This window comes from Candoia aspera, chromosome 1, assembly GCF_035149785.1.
Source record: "Candoia aspera isolate rCanAsp1 chromosome 1, rCanAsp1.hap2, whole genome shotgun sequence".
In the NCBI taxonomy this organism is placed as follows: domain Eukaryota; kingdom Metazoa; phylum Chordata; class Lepidosauria; order Squamata; family Boidae; genus Candoia; species Candoia aspera.
This window is the reverse complement of record NC_086153.1, coordinates 85175559-85192743: the sequence shown is the minus strand read 5'-3', so window position 1 is coordinate 85192743 and position 17185 is coordinate 85175559. Positions and strand designations below refer to the sequence as shown.

The following is a 17185-nucleotide window of genomic DNA, read 5'->3' as shown; positions in this document are numbered from 1 at the left end:
ATTGCTGTGAAGCTATTAGTTGCTGGTGCAATTCAAGGTACCGACTGCCACTTTTAAAGCCGCCCTTGTACCATCTTATCCTCTCAGAGCTCACATTTTAAGGGAAGTTTGATTAAATCCCTTCCAGACGTTTGCCCAACAGTCCACTGGGTTTTCATTTAGTTCACAGGCAAAGAATTTGTATAATTTGATGTTCGCAATTGCATTGCTCACAATGCCTTGCCAGTTAGGGCTGGTGGAAAGTGAAACCTCAAAGCATCAGGACACGAGTTTGCCTATTACTGATCTACGTTTGTTTCGCCCATCGGTTTGCCGACGATATAATACCTCACAACTCTTGAATACCTCGTCCAGAGGTATTCGAAAGGGAGACCGACTCAACCCCGAAAAAACTCTGTAGGTAGATTATTTATAGGGAGGAATAAACATCCTAATTTTATTCATCTCATTGGGAAGCGCAGTCCCACTACCAAACAGTGCAATTCCAACTTTGACTATGTCCGGCGCTCATCTTATTTAAACTCTAAAGCTCTTCCTAATTGGAATCATGAGGGATAAGCAGTAGGGTCCCAAAGCACCCACTCCTCTTCCATGTTAGCCAAACTCTGATACCATTAGAAAAATGGAAGCTAAGCAGCCCATCACAAAAGGTGTCTCCTTCCTCACACCTCCGTCAGGCCCTAACACGGAGTGCCCCGCCCAGGGAGAAAGGTCCCCGGCTTCTCTAGCTGAGGTGGCCACTGCCACTTTCAAGGGAGAAACGTACCCTACGCCCAGGCTCGAGATGCATTACCAACCTGCCTCACAATCCCGCTCTCGTCTCTTACGGTCGGCAAAACGCAACAACAACCTCGCCCCCTTCCGTCACGTGGTGGGTTCGTCCAATCATGTTCTCTGCCTCTCTTCTCTTTGGACCCACCCCCAAGAGCGCGGAAGAAATTAGCGCCTCGCAGTCAGGTGACCTCAAGTAGGCTTCCGCCTCTTTTCCCCAACTCGCCCGCAGACTCCGCAACGTTTCTCTCTCTGACCAACAAACGCACCAAGCCACCGACCAATAGGAATGAAAGCTGGCTCGGAAGTTGCGCAACCGGAGCCTGCGAGGCTGAGGTCATAATGATTAAAATGGCGACGCCGCAATTGGTGGGGTTACCGGCTTCTCTTACGGGCAAGTTCAAGGGGTGCGTTTCTTCTGTCGCCGGCTCCGTGCAGTTTGGAAATGGGAGGGAGGCAGGACTACAGCATTGGGATTGAGAGGGTTGCATTTTAGAGTGTCACAATGGGAGGAGTTTTTGCCCGAGTGTTTTTGAAATCCCCTTTCCTGTTCCGCTCTGGGGCTGCTTGCTTGAATTGCGGAGGCTCCCGGGATTTTCTGGGGATTGTAGTCCTAACGCTTTGAGAGGGAATCAGGTTGCGGAAGGCTACGCCAGTTTGGTTATTACACTTTTCGGCTATATTCCGGTGACATGCTTAACTTACCATCGTTAACTGAACCATGGTATGCTCAGTGTTGAAATTTTGTGAGTTTGCACAAGGCACTGAACCATAAACTAACCCCAGCAGTTTCAGACTAATACTGCGAATCTTCCCTTCCTTAATTTAAAAGTGGCCACGTATAATACACCAGCTGTGTTTATGTTGTTTTGTATTGAGTTGCTGGTTGTTAAAATCAAGCAGTTGTCATAATTTTTTGCAGGAATTATAAAAGTGTGAACCTGTTAGTGGTTTGTGCTATGTAATGTCCCCAATATTATATTTCTGTTTATTGCAAATGCATCAGTAATTTCATTATTCTAGTCAGCCAGTTCATTCCCAAGAGTTGCTTTGGTGCAATAATTAAAGGTTCACGGCTAGAAAGCAGGAGACTCTGACTTCTAGTCCTATCTTAGGCACAAAGCCAACTGGGGGGATTTTGGGCCAATCACTCTCTCTCAGCCATAGGATGAAAGCAATGGCAGACCACTTCCAAAAATCTTGCTGAAAAAATTGCAGAGACATATATGGCCTGTTCAGCCTGGACAAGATATTTACTGTGCATAACAAGCAAAATTAGGGTAGTGAAATTTTTATTTTGAAAGTTTGTACCCTTGAAGAGTCTGAAATTTAAGTCTAGCTAATCAATTCATAGTATTAGAGCCTTCCGACTTTATTAGGCACCCTTATTTTTAAAGCTTTCAAAATAAAAATTTCACTACCCTAATTCATGTTCTAAACATTTGGTAATATTCAGGCTATTTACAAGCCTGAAATAATATTGTTTTTTTTATAGATCTTTTGCATATAATACAATTAAAGACAGGCTGCCTCTTATCCTGACTCGTGTTATTGATACTTTGCATCGACATAAACATGAATTCTTTGAAGAACATGGAGAAGTAAGAAACTTGACCATTTCCGTTTTATTATATGAACACAAATGTTAAACCTGCTTACTGCTTTCTATACTTAATTCTGCATACCTTAGAAATAACTTTTCCTGTTTCAAATACCATGCAAAGGCTGTCCTGCATTGGGCAAGGTTTGTCCTGTCTAGCATAACCTTATCATTTATTTTTCCAGTCTTTTCTAAAGTCTTCTAAACTAATCAGTGATCACTCTCAATATCTTGTAGTAGGCCATTATGCATGAACAGGTAAGTGCCTTTTATGGTCTATAACTTGCTAATCAATTTCACTAAATAAACCGGAACTCTAATATCATTAGAAGGGGAAAATGTTTTTTTCCTCTTTCTGTGAATGGTTCACAATGTTATTATCTTACTGGATTATACCCCGTCTCTGTGTCAGTTTCTTCAAAATTAAAAAAAATTCCAGATCCTAGGAAAGATGCTCAATTCCCATTTATTTTAGTCATTCCTTCATACACCAGATTTTCATTAGGTATATGCCATATATCCAAGATCTCTTTCTTGATCAATGACCAGCACTTTATAAACTATCATAGAATGTAAAGATTGGAAAGAATCTTTAAGATAATCAACTCAAACCTCCTACCTGGGGCAGAGATCCACTACTACAGCATCCCCAAGAGGTGGCCAGTGTCTACCACCTGTCAAGACAAATCTGTCTCCCCACTCCCTGCCCATACCTATCCTGTATTTATGCCTGTGGTTTTTCCTACCCATATGTCAGGCTTTGCATTGTCTTTGCTGAAATTCACCTTGGCTGATTTTTGGTCAGTCACCTGGTTTCAAGATTCTCCTAAATCTTGGTGCAGTTTTCTGTAGGTGTTTGATATCCCCCATCCCTGTCATTTGCAAACGTGGTAATTCTATTTTCTGATCCCTCATCCGAATCGGTTATAAATATGTTGAACAGCACAAGGCCTGCAACGATCGCCTGTGATGCTCCATTTAATGTGGAGAGATTGGTGTACACTGAGTAAGACTGTTCAACCTATCAATGTGTACATGAAGGTAGATTTATGTCTTAATAAGCATTGCATTGAATCTCATTTGATATTTTGTTGCCCACTTACTCAAACATATCCATTTAAATAGTGGGAGTGGCCCCTAACAGTCCTTGTCAGCAAGGGCAGTTTGGAGGAATTCTGGGAGATGCAGTTCGGCATCATCTGTCCTAGCTTTTGAAACTCATTTTGCAATTTAGCTCCATTATATCTGCTGTTTTCCTCTCATCTTAGCATTTCATTTGATCTCTTGATCTTCCATTTTGTCTTGTGATATTTGTTTTCCGCTTTGTGGATAATGGGTCAATTCTTTAATGTAGTGCTAAAATGGTATTAAGTAGTATTCTGACTTTGGATCATTTTGTTTGGGAATAGTAAAAAGAAATATTTCAAGATGTTGCTCTGGACTATGACAGAGTATTATCATTATTTGAGAGAGCTAAAAACTGCTCTGAGAAAGTATTAATCTGTATAGGAGTGAATACTGGAAACAGAGTTGTGCTGAAAATAAAATAATGTAAATATTTAAATAGGTTTTCTTCTAGAGGGCTGTAAAGCAAGAAGAACACGGAAAGAAGACTTCAGATACCAAAGATTTGGCTTCCTCTCACTGATGATTTTGCCTTTGAGGAAAAAAAGTGCTATAGCTGGATTCATGTACTTCTGTACAACTATGTGGGTGATATGATAATTCATATAGTCTGCTTGATTTTTTTCATTTATTTAGCATCTCCCAATTTCCTTTGTAGCATTATCAATCACATTGCATAAGCTTCCAGCTTCTTATTAAGCTGCATTTTTTCTTAAAATGTCACTTTGCTATCATCCGTAAACTCTTATATGTCTGTGTATCTGTGGTATCTCCAAAATCACAGAAACCACTATTTTTGTTGTCTCAGCTTGCTTTGGAACTGATAAATACTCAATTGCTTAGAGGGGACTATTATAGGGCTTTCCTTTTCATTTCTAAACAGCTGGCCATTCTCTTTTCCAAGATAGTCTATGCTATTCATTCAACAGCTAATGAGCATACTCAGTATTCATTTTCCAGATCATTGATAACTCAGTCTTGTTATATTGTAGTCCTACTTTGGCTGCATTCCTATTAGCATCCAATTGCTAAATTTACTATTAGAAAGGTAGTGGTAAAGTTGTTAATTAATTTGGCAAAATTCACTCCAGAGAAAAGAACAAGAGAATACAGTTAATTCTATCAAATCCCTTGATTGGAGAAGTTAGAAATAGAGAAGAAACTTTTTTTTAATGTTCCATCTTGTATAAAGTTAAACACCACAGCTTTTCTTCCTTATTTAACAGATTCAGAATTAAATTAAGATTTTTTTTAACACTAAGAGTTCTATTTATCTGTAAATACCCTTATTCTGTATTGAAAATTTTTATCATTGTTCAGACATTCAGTCACTTCTAACTCTTCATGAACTCCTCGACATTTCCCCAATACTGTATTGTCAGTACTTCCTTCTCTTAAGTCCTTGTAAGCTCATGTTCATGATATCAGTGACAGTATCCAACTTTCTTTTCTTCTCTTAGCCTCTTTTGTTTGCCTCTGATTTTTCTAAACATCATCTTCTCTAATAATGCCTGCCTTCACATAACACGTCCAAAATATTTAAATTTAGATTCTGGTTGAGCAGTCTGGTTTTACTTAATGTAGTTCTGAATAATTAGTTCTTCTTGGGGGCTAAGCTATTCTCAACATTTTTCTCCAGTACAAATTAAAGCATCATTTTTTCTTTGTTCAGACTTTCTGATGATCCAGCTTTCCTATTGAGATTTCCATTGAGAAAAGCAATGCCTTGACAGTATGTACCTTTCTTGTAAGTCTGATGTGTTCTGCACTCTAATATTTTGTCAAGGTCTGTCATAGTTTTTCTCCCAAGCAGCAAATGTCTTATGATTTCATGGCTACCGTAATCTTCACTGTACATTTCTGAGCCTAGAAAGGTCAAGTCTGTTACCCTTTCAACTTTTTCTATGCCTATTTGCATTGGGTTGGGTTTCCCTGTGACATAATCTGTCCCTCTCTTCAGTACGGAAATTTTGCACACTCTTCTTTCCCCTTCAAGAAGATATTTCTCAAGTATGCAGCACTAAATGGTCACTAGAATGTTTGCCACGCTGAGCTATTGATTTGGATATTTTTGAGTCTCAACACCAATATTTTAAATATGCTTAAAGGATAGGTATTAAATATGATTTATTAAAATGTAAGCTTAGCTAGCACAAATATTTGAATTAAAAAAAATTATTCTCACTTTATTTTAGAAAGGCATTGAAGCAGAGAAGAAAGCTATATCCTATCTCTCCAAATTACGGAATGAGTTGCAGACAGACAAGCCACTGATTGCACTGAATGATAATCTCCCTGATACCCCTCTGTGGAACCAGTACTTAGAATATCATCAAAATGTATCAAATGAACCACCAAGCTGGTTTCAATCTCCTTGGTTGTATATAGAGTGTTACATGTATCGTAGAATTCATGAAGCTCTTATTCAGAGGTAAGTTTGTGTAATGTTGGCTCTTTTAGTTTGATTTAAATATTTGAGAAAAAATACCCTCAAGTGAAGCTTGATCCATGCAATTCTCTCAGCAGCAGTTCAAAAGGTGTTTGCTATTGCCTTCTTCCAGAAAGTTATCTAATTTTGGATTCAACTTGTTCAACTTGTTTTAGCTGAGTTCATCTTGTTTTAGTTTCTGAGGTCAGCCAGGGTCCCATTAAGTACAGGGGGCTAATAAATATCATTCATTTTAATAATGCCTTGCTACAAATGTTGAAGTACTCTCTGTTTTTCTACTTGTACAGACTAGTAAGCAAACTTAAGCAAGTTTCATTCACTGTGGTTTCAGTCTTGTCTGAAATGAGACTCCAAGTCCCATTAAATCCACATCAAATCATGGTGAGCTTGAGCAAAGGCTCAGACTCACATACACTCACTGTGACTGAACTAGAGAAGGACTTTACCAAAAAACTAATGTGAGTGAAACTGCAGTATAATTCAGGATTGTATGTGAAGTGAACCTGTTTGGTAGTTCAAATCAAATTAGAAACTATAAATAATGGAATTTCTTGCTTGTTTACTCATGCAAAGATACTGCATAGCCATGTTCTACTTTCTATTACTTACAGTATTTGTTAGAATCCAGTGGTTGATCAGTAATATGAGTTTATATATACCATTTTTGATAAATACATCCCTTAGTTAAGCATTTCTTTAATTATTTAACCAATGAAAGCTGATAAGGAACATCAGGAATATTAAGATGTGAAGAGAGTTAAAAGTATTTCAATTTACTTAATGTAAGTTAAAACAATGAATGTATGTCCTTATGTATATATGAATGAATGAGAGGAAAGATTTTTGATAATAAATTAAGCTGTTCTCAACCCATTTCAACCTTCCTGTGATCAAACAAAACCTTTTTGATAAAACATGGAACAAAACTGTATACGCTCCCAGTATGGATTTTTACTGAAAAATAGTATTTAGGTATCATTGAACATATTAATATAATGTCATGTTGTGCATTCCTAACCAACCCTAACAAAAGATTTGGAGTTGAGTCAAAAATAGTTAATACAATGTTGTGCTATGTGTTATACAGTCTGAAGGAAAAGAGATTTAATATGCATGTAGTTTTAGATACTAATGATGTCAAAAACTAATCTAAAGAATATCTTTTGTTTAGTCCACCCATCAGCAATTTTGATGTATTTAAAGAGGAAAAGAATCACGCTTTTTTTGAATCTCAGCAAGCCATGATTGTTTTGAGTACTTATCTCCAAGAGCTGTTGAAAAATATAGCTGACTTAGATGAAAAACGTTTGAAAGAGGAGTTTTGTAAGCTGATTCAGGTAAAACTGGTGCTTGTATATACTGTCTTATTTTGAAAGCTGTAAGCAATACCATGTTTCCAGTAAAAACTGATGCAAAACTATACATACTTTAAGAATAAGTCCTTTAAAAAGTTGTTTTTAACTTTAACCTAAGTAATAACTAGTATAACAACCGTTCAAAATATTGATTAAAAGTTGGGCATATGTAAAACTTGTTTCAGGATCAGAATGAGAATGTTCTGATTTTTTTTTGGACCACACCAATCCAGTACTGGTTCAATAATTTTTCAGACATTTGGGAGGAAGGTGTACAGTACGTCATTCCCCCCTTCTTCGCAAAAGAAGTAATAGCAGAACTGCAGCTTGCTTTGGCAGGCTGTTGGGTTAGATTTAGCAGATCAAAGAATTGCCCGATTTGCTGAAATTAACAAGCAATTTTTTCTTCTTTAGGTTTCATTATGGGGCAATAAGTGTGATCTATCAATTTCAGCTGGGGCGGATAATTCTCAGAAGTCTGACCCATTACAATCTGTGGAAGAATTAAAAACTTTCATCTTGGTGGATCACATGGAAAAACTTTGGTCACTGCTTATAAACAAAAACAAAACACCAACTAGACTTGACATGGTCCTGGATAATGCTGGTTTTGAACTTATTGCTGATCTTGTTTTGGCTGACTTTTTGTTATCCTCAGAATTGATTACTGAAATTCATTTCCATGGGAAAATTATTCCATGGTATGTATCAGATACTACAAAGCATGACATGGACTGGACAATTGAACAAATGAAGTCAGCTAATCATAAGTGGATGTCTAGATGTGGTGTCTCGTGGGAGGGCTATCTGAAAAAAGGTGTTTGGATTTATCATGATCATTTGTTCTGGACTTTGCCACATGAATTTTCTAGTATGGCTCAGATTGCTCCAGATTTATACACTGAGTTACAGAAATCAAGTTTAATTATTTTCAAAGGTGATCTGAACTATAGAAAGCTAACAGGTGACCGAAAATGGGAATTCACAGTGCCATTCCATCAAGCCTTGAACAATTTTCAGCCTGCATTACTCTGCAGTTTAAGAACATTGAAATCTGATACTCAGGTTGGTTTGAAACCTGGGCAAGGTGAACAGCTTACGAATATTGAACCTGAGTGGATGGTAAATGGGAAATACGGAATAATTCAGTTTGATGCCACTTCCTGATAGGTTTGTGAAGTATGAAGAATGGCACTGTGCTAAAAGCTGATTTTGATGGTCTAATTTGGAAAGCCACTGATTTTCAGTGTGTGCTATTATGCTCTTTCAAGACCTGTTATTTTTAAAGTGATATGCAGTTGTGACCTCTTTTAAATCATCAGAAAGATTCAAATTTGTCCTCTAACATACTTTATTTTAACTAATATAGAACAGGAGGCAACTGCCAAAGCTGCTATATTAGTTGACATGCATTTGGCCTCTGTTCTTTTAACATAAAACACAGTGCTGCTTGAGCTTAATCTTGTTCAGAAAAACTGATGTTAAATAAAATGAATTCTCAAATGACAAAACTAAAGGCTTTGAATAAATGATCCAACATGAGAACTACATGCATTGTTGCGCAGTATTAAAAAGAAATAATCCAGCAGCGAGTGCCCTTATCTCTTTAGGCTTGGGGAGGAGCTAGAGTCATCAGCCTGATAGCACATGTTTTTTGCAGCTCCTGCCACTCTAAAATAGATTAAATTATTTTTAGTATTTTTTAGTATACCTTTTTCTTTTTTCCCTTTTTAGTAGTTTTAGAATTATTTTAATTTTAGTAACTTTGTTTGGATAAGACGACTTTCAAGATAAACGCTCATTTAAAGGATTTTATGCGGGACCAATCGACATGGATGAATGGAAGAAAAGAAATGGTGTTAGCCCAAATTCCCTTCCTCCACTGAAGCTTGCTAAACAACCAAGAATTGAAGATTGCTTTGCACGAAAGGGAAACGTAAGTAAAATAAACATTCCTCCCACCTCCAACAAATTTGAAATACTGGAATGGGATCTTCGAACAGAGCTGGAGAATCAACAGTTATTAGAGCTATCCCTATCTGTTAGGGAAAAGCTAAATGAGAGCCAGGACTTTGGTACGGGCTCCGCTCATGCGTCGTCATTCCAAGTACTTAGCCCAAATATCTGTTGCAGGGGATCTGAAATTAAGTCTAATACTAAAAATAAAAAACAAAGTCAGAATATGGAGAGACTTCCATGGGAAACTCAAAGGAGTTCATGGCAAAGCAATGCTTGCTCACGGCGCAAACTCTTATCTCGATATTCGAGCAGCTCTCAGACATAAAACATGAGCTGGATGTGTTGAAAGGAGATATTTGGGCTTTTGTGCAAAAGTATGAATTTAAACCTTCTACTTTTATAAAAGCTCATGAAATAGATGCGGCTAAGCCTCACACCCAAGGCAAGTGTGCTGATAAAGAGCAAGCAGCTAAAGGAAAAGTTAATTAGATAAAAAGCCGCAGCTCCTAAGGAACAGCCCTTTAACTTCTGATAAGGCAAAGAGTGGGGAAATTACATACAACAAAGACTTTTTGGAAATAAAGCATTTCCTGCTAAATTAAATCGTCTACTGCAAACACAACAGATTGCTCTTGTTATCTCCATGAATAGACATAATGTCAGACGTTGGAATACTAGGAGAGCAATTGTAACTTCCCTGGATCAGCTTCTTCATTGCCAACAGGGGCAGATAGATTTGCGTGCTGTAGAATAGCTTCCAAGTGTTCCAAATCAGAAGCGGATCCTCTTGTCTTTCAAGCAGTCTACCATCCCTTTGATGCTATTTAAGATGAGGTCGTATTTAGCTTTGTTTCAAATTTTTCCTATCAGAGTCTTCTGCGACGAAAAGGTTAAATCTTTATTTGGCGACATGACAACTCCCAAGGCTGCCGCCCTTCCTTCAGCCTCGAGAGAGCATGAGTGTGGGAGTCAGCCTGCCCTGCCTGATGAAGACGTTTGCGATTCAACTGAAGCTGGCCTCGTTAACGCTTTCGGCTCTTTACCAAGAAAAGAACAAGATAACATTTTGCTTAAGCTGGAAAATTTGAAGAAAACCTTGCTGGTCACAATGGCTACAGCTGAGCCACTCATAGACCTTGTGTCCCCAAATACTGATAATAATTCTCTCCCTCCAGCAAACAAGGGACTGTCTGATTATGACCCGCCAAAAAACAGCAGTCCAGATCCTTTTGGGTCAATAGTGGAACTTGTAGCTGAGAGGGAGCCACTACTCTCTTCAGGACATTCTATTGAGGCTTTAGCAATAAACCGGGACTGGAGGGGGATTTATGCCAGCTTCAACACCACTGAGTCGAATGCAGCATGACACAGCAATTATGTCTCCATTGCCACTGAAAGAAGCCTCGGTAAGGCAAGATCAACTGGCTGATGTTAACTTTGAACAAGATCCCCAAGAGCCGATGCAGGATTTGCATGAGGCAAGCCACCTTCCAGCAGAGGTTGTAACACCTGTTGTTGACTCCTTAGTTCAATATAACAAACTTGCAGCTCTCACTTGTCAAAACCACATTTTGTGACTGGCTCCAAATGATTATTCATTCTTCCTTTTAACCTGGAACATTGCTGGATGGTCAGTTCCATCAAAAGACCAACTTTTTTTTGACTATTTATCACAATTTGATGTCCTCCTTTTACAGGAAACCTGGGCATCTTCAGAGGTGGAGTTAGATGGTTATTGGGTTAATTCTATCTTAGCTGTTCCTAGTAAGGTTGGTGGGAGATCTAAGGGCGGTATTGCGGCTTTAGTAAGCACAGCTCTACAATTTAAATGTATGTCACTCCCCCCTCTAGAGCCATGGGTAGCGGCTACCTTGCTTTCATCCAAACATGTGGAAATTTTGCCTTTTAATGTTTATATTCCTCCTCTTAATCAGAATGATCTGCTTAGTACTATCTGGGAGCATATAGACAATTTTATTTGTAACTGCTTAGAGAAATATCCCACAGCATTAATAATAATTGGTGGGGATTTAAATGCTAGAATCGGATTAAATGATTACACACTATACAATTAATTTAAGATCTATTATGAGGAGAATGTATTAGAGGAACCTCTGTACCCTAGGGAATTTAAAGATCCAGAAGCTAACTGTGCAGGCTTATGTGCAAGACAAGTGATTGCACTCCTGGATCTATGCATTCTCAATGGTTCTGTAGGAGGGGATCATCCAGCAGAATACACTTATTGGGGGGCAGGAAGAAGATCCACAATTGATTACTGGATAACTTTGTGTGATCTACTGAAATTCCTACAGAGAATGGAGGTAGGTTCCAGCTTAGAAAGTGATCACAACCCTCTAATTTTAACTTTGACACCCTACTGGAAATCTTTAAGAGCTAATTCAATTTACCCCCCAATGTTCGAAAGCACTAATACCCAGGTGAGAATTAAATGGACCGAGAAGAATGCAATAGAAGTCGATAAATGGATGCTAGTGCCCGAAACTTTAGAAATTCATGCTCACCTCCTAGAGAGTAAGTCCCATACATTATATTTAGACTGCTTCAAAAGTTTAATTGCCAATCTTAAAACAGTTCTCACTAAGGGAATGCAGTCTTCCCCTAGAAACAGGGTTATAAAAAATTAAAAAATGGTTTGATAAGGACTGTGTAAAGCTAAAGAGGATATATAATGAGTATAGGAAAAGTAAAAATTTCCCCTCCGAGGACCAAACTCGTTTACTAAGGTCCTTAAAGTTCCAATACAAGGCTTTATTAAAAGAAAAGAGATGCATGGCATTAAAGGAATCTTGGCAGAAATTAATGCAATCAGGATGAAAGATACATCCCTTTTTTGGCATATCACTAGAGGTTTGGGAAAATCGCTCCCACCCCCATCTAATCAAGTACCATCACGTGCATGGGAGGAATTTTGTAGAGGGTTGTATACGGACCCTGCTTGTGATATGAAGGAGAGTCAGATTAATCTGGACAAAACTCCTCACTGGCCTCCAGTTACAGCACAAGAGGTATCCCAGCTGATCAAATCCCTTAAGGTTCACAAGGCTCCCAGTGCTGACTGTGTCTTCCTTGAAATAATTAAAAGGAATTCTAGTTGGTGGGCACCTTTACTAGCATCTCTCTTCACATATATAGATCAGACTGGTTATATGCCAAAGGACTGGGGAATGGCAATTATTGTTCCAATCTATAAAAAGGGCAACAAAAATGATCCTTGTAATTATAGGCTCATTAGCTTATTTAGTGTCATTAGCAAGTTATATGCTAAGCATCTAAACAATAAATTACAATATTGGATTTTGTCAGAGGGCATAATTAAAGATGAACAGGCTGGATTTAGAGAGGGGAGATCAACAATTGATCATATCCTGGTGCTTCATCATCTTGTATTAAAATATACACATAAAAAGAAATCTTCCCTCTTTGTGACCTTTCTTGATTTTAAACAGGCTTTTGATTCAATAGCCAGAAGTGTTCTTTGGGAAAAATTAAAAAAATACAAATATTGATAGACGCCTCCTCTATTTAATACAAAAATTATATTCTAACTCTACTTTAAGAGTGAGGTGTAATCCCTTAGGGACCTTATCTGGCTCAGTAAGTGTACAGAAAGGAGTACGCCAGGGATGCATTCTTGCCCCCTCCCTTTTTAATCTATACATTAACTCCTTGATTGATCTCCTTCATAATCTGGATTCTCATCCTCCCAATATAGCACAACGTAAAATACCAATACTTCTTTATGCTGATGATGCCGTTATTATCTCACAAACCCCAATTGGATTGAAAAGAGCTATAGCAGCAACATTAAATTACCGCATACAAAATAGGTTGGTTCTCAATTTTGATAAATCAAAAATCCTGGCCTTTGCCAAAAGAGCTATTCAATATTCTCGGAGAGTTTAAAGGACATAACCTAGAACAAGTCAATGCATTTAAATATCTGGGAGTGATTTTCCACTCAAAACTCACCTGGAATGCACATTTGAACTATGCGGTGCAATTAGCCCTTAGGTCCTCAAATGCTATCAAACGCTTTTTTTACACAGGCGGAGGACAATTAGTCCCTGCAGCCTTAAAACTTTTTGAGGCCAAAACGTTGGCACAAATTCTTTATGGGGCACAAGCAGGAATTTTTTTGAAAAAAGTGTCACAAGAATTGTGCAAACAAAATTCCTGCAATCAATTTTAGCCACAAATTCAGGTTAGGGCTTGGAAGATGATCTGTAAATATATCTATCCCATGGTGGTTCTAATGATTCCACCTAAGTCTGGTTGGCAAGTTATAATGAGCATTACAGAACTGTTTATTGCTGCCGCACATCTTCAGCTGCAGTTTGTTCCTCAAGCATTGTGACAGTTTTTTTAAAGGTGTAAACTTTGTTTCTTTCAAAGAGTTATTGTCCATATGCTCATGAGAATATTTTGATGTGGCTTCTATCAATTCAGCTGATAAGGCAGATGCCCTAGCAGAACTATATATCTGATTCTGTATCATAAATTGGAAAATATTTCTGAAACAAAGTTTATTTTATAGTGTTCTTTTGATTATTTCAGTGGAATCCAGTAAATTTTATCCTATATGTTGGACCACAGGAAATGCTGGAAGTTATAATCTGACATAGGAAGCTTGGGAAGGTTATTTTGAAACAATATTCTTTGTTTTAGGCTTGTGTTCTCACCACCCATTTTGGTCTTGGTTTAAAATTATCTAAGTAACTTCCTTCTTCACTTGGAAAAGAATGCTCAGTTCACAGAATGTTTCTTTCATTTTTCATTCAAGAAAATGGAACTGTGTTGCTAATGTTTCATTACTTTGATATCTTGATAGCCATAACAGGAGTGGACAGCTTTTTTTTTTCTCTCTATGGAGGGTCTCCTTCCCTGAGGGACAGTCTGTTGGAGACTGGTGGGCAGCACTGAAGCAAGCAGCAGATGGGGACAAAGCCTAAAGGAGTTTGCAATACTGTTCTGTTTCTTAGCCCCCTTTTCCTCCTGTCTTAAACAGCAGGGAAAGGATAAGAAGCTCCTACCAAGACCCACAATTTATGCTTGTTTTATAACAAAAGCTGAGAATGGAAAGCGCTAGCTCTCAAGTGTGCTTTATAAAGGAAGAAAGAACAAGCTTGCAGACAGGAATAAGAGTCCACACTAATAATCTGCATCGTCCCTATAACCAATTATCCTGCCTACCCTTAGTCTGAATTACCCCAGGAGCAGGAGGAATATATAGGTTAAATAATATTAGTAATGGATCCATTTCTCTTATGCTTTTTTGGTATTTATTTCAACAACTTTTAAAACATTTAAGCAATCTTTATAAAGTGTAAAGAAAATATGAGCATGAATCATAGTTAGAAAATAGTTTGCCAGGGATAATGCTTTTTGAACCTATTAATACTTGCCATCAATCCTGGTGCCGTGAACTCTTCCACAAAGAAACACAACTTTAGAAAGCACTGTGGCTGCTCTAGCAGAGAACATGCACAAATCTGCAAGAATTGCTGTGCTTCATGTGTACCTAATATGCCCAAAGGTTATAGAAACAAAATTAATATCAAATCCCTCCTGTGCATTTCATATTAATTTTCATTATAATGATAAGGAAAGCTGTGATAAATAGTTGTATATCCCATCCAGAAGACAATTACGTTACCACAAATTAGTTAAGCACCCTTGCTTAGAAATCAATCTTCTCTAAAATCAATTATCCTCAATAACAAGTAAAGATTTTGGCTGTAAGGATCATATCTATTTTCAAGTATTTTATAAGGCTGTTATGTATATGCTCACTTACATGTCTCCTTATCACCAGGATACCTTTTGTCAGTGTCTTCGTGCCAGTATTGTATGAGAAGTTCTTACTTGAGCAAAACGCTATCAAACCAGGGCTATTTGCCTGGATTTGGCTATTAAGACAGATTGTGGTTAGTTGAGAAGAGAAACAAAAGCTTTTTCTTTTCTTCCTGGCTGCTTTAGACAAATTATAAACTCAAATTTGTTCATTTGGCACTAAATTGTTTTTGTTATACTGAATGCAGACAGTGCATCAAATATTTTTAATTTGGTATCTCCCTATAAACATTACCAATGCAACACATCCCAAACCATTTTTATTTGTAGGCTTAGTGTGTCTTCTTATAAACAGAAATATGCACAAAAAATTAATTACTGTATATTATCCATATATAGATAGCCAGTTTGGTATAGCAGAGAGGGACTGGCCCAAGGCCTCCCAGCCGGCTTTCATGCCTAAGGTGGGACTAGAACTCACAGTCTCCTGGTTTTTAGCCACATTGGATCTAAGGATATGTAAATCAGTAAATATCTTACCTGCTATATTGTCCATGCAATAGGAAAACATTTTGATCTAGTAGTATTTTTCTTTAATTTTTTTAATGTAGAAAATTTGTAACTGTTTATATTTGGATAATACAATATTCACAGGCTTTCTATGTATCTCTTTCCAAATATTTTTTAAAAAGCAATATATCCTCCTCTTATTCTTTGTCACATAATTTTTCCCATTGCAAGCTTTTTCATGTCAGTATTTCCAACAATAATTTTCTTTAAATGCAAGTGCCACTGTTTGTAGTTGACTTTCAGTAGTCTATCTTCTTATCAGTTGTATTTGGCACATTTTTGAGTTGGGAAAGTTGAATGCTAGGTGGATTTGATTTTATGCATTAATTTCATGCTGCAAAGTTTAATGGATGCAAAAGCATGAAATTAATTTCTAGTGAAATTGTGGTAGAATTATTTCATATCTTTAATAGGATATAGCTTTGCAGAAGTATAACCATACAAAGAAAATCTATGTATTTTCAGTTATCTCAGAGGGTATAATTTCTGTGTTTAGTGTAGTGGAGAAAATAAATCTAAGAAACACTAAGGGAGTCTGCACCCTTTTCTCTCCCTGTCTTTTAGACGTGAGCAGGGTCAAACCCAGTTCATCTCTTTGCCTAATCCTATCAGACCCAAACTGACCCTCGCCCCTAGACAAAGTCCCCCTGCAATATCTTCTAAACCAAAGAATAGATGCCTCTTCAGCAGCTCACAGCACAACCCAAGGGCAGCCTAACAAAAGGAATTGCAACATAGAGAAGCCCCAAGCTTCCATCTATCAGCTGATGATGTCCACATTTCATCCCCTTTAACTATTTAATCAAATTTATACACCGCCCATCTCACTATGCAAGTGACTCCAGGCGGCTTACAGCTCGAACAATGGACTTCCCCAGCTCTGCTGCCCTTCTGGAAGGCCCATTTTGCCCAACAATAGAACGCCAGGTATACTGACAAGGACCTCCTAGCTTCCTCAAAGGGGCCAGCAAATCAGATCCCTAGAGCTTCCCACCTTGTAGCCCTCAACATCTATAAAAATCTTTGCTTTTCCATTGCTTGGTGTCCCTCTTTCTTGTAAAGGAGGCACCCAGTGATCGTTGCACCCAATGATGGTTGCAATAAAATCTGGTGGTTCTCCTTGTATGTCTCCTTCAGACTGAATCTACATCATTTGGTACTTAGTAAACACTAAAACCCTTTCTGTTCACTAGAAAAAAGAAAAGGAATAAAATAAATTATTATTTTTCTAGTCTGCAGAAAAAATGCTTTTCATAGACTCAACAACTTGATCTTTCAAAAGATAACATCTGTGTAGTTGTATATAATCTGTATGGTTTTGCTGTGGTTATATGTGCATGGAATTTGAAAGCAGAATTCTTGAACATTATTATTTGTACACCCATGCACACACACACACATTAAAACAGATTAGATTACAGCAAATATGATGAAGAGATACATATTCACAAAGATAATTCTTCAAGATTCTGGCTTACCCATGAATGAACAGCATGCTAATGCACACTGCTATGTTTGCTCTTGCCTGCTCTTCTGGTCAAC

At 37.7% G+C, this 17185-nt stretch overlaps 2 protein-coding genes across 4 annotated transcripts in view; one reads left to right on the top strand and one right to left on the bottom strand.

Moving 5' to 3' along the window:
* RMND1 (required for meiotic nuclear division 1 homolog) overlaps positions 1-829 on the bottom strand; it is a 35908-nt gene extending 35079 nt beyond the window's left edge. Inside the window, exon 1 of the mRNA XM_063308584.1 lies at positions 798-829. The gene's annotated coding sequence lies outside the window, so the exon portion shown is untranslated. The remainder of the gene's footprint in view (positions 1-797) is intronic.
* ARMT1 (acidic residue methyltransferase 1) lies at positions 771-8850 on the top strand. Of its 3 annotated transcripts, none has more exons than XM_063308612.1 (5): positions 771-1178; positions 2267-2372; positions 5692-5927; positions 7117-7282; positions 7715-8850. In XM_063308612.1, the coding sequence occupies exons 1-5, from the start codon at positions 1114-1116 to the stop codon at positions 8465-8467; spliced, it is 1326 nt and encodes a 441-aa protein (XP_063164682.1). In that variant the 5' UTR covers positions 771-1113; the 3' UTR covers positions 8468-8850. The 3 variants fall into 3 exon arrangements, with proteins under 3 accessions (XP_063164682.1, XP_063164691.1, XP_063164701.1); XM_063308621.1 differs by lacking the exon at positions 771-1178 and adding an exon at positions 5169-5228 and having other exon boundaries at positions 2350-2372; XM_063308631.1 differs by lacking the exons at positions 771-1178; positions 2267-2372 and adding an exon at positions 5169-5243.
* Positions 8851-17185: the final 8335 nt, after the last annotated feature.

Excerpts from the sequence above, each read along its gene's own strand:
- ARMT1 (XM_063308612.1), top strand. The coding sequence starts at position 1,114 with ATGATTAAAATGGCGACGCCGCAATTGGTGGGGTTACCGGCTTCTCTT. Across the intron at positions 1,179-2,266 it reads CTTACGGGCAAGTTCAAGGG|ATCTTTTGCATATAATACAA; the intron begins GTGCGTTTCTTC and ends TTTTTTTTATAG. Across the intron at positions 5,928-7,116 it reads CATGAAGCTCTTATTCAGAG|TCCACCCATCAGCAATTTTG; the intron begins GTAAGTTTGTGT and ends TCTTTTGTTTAG.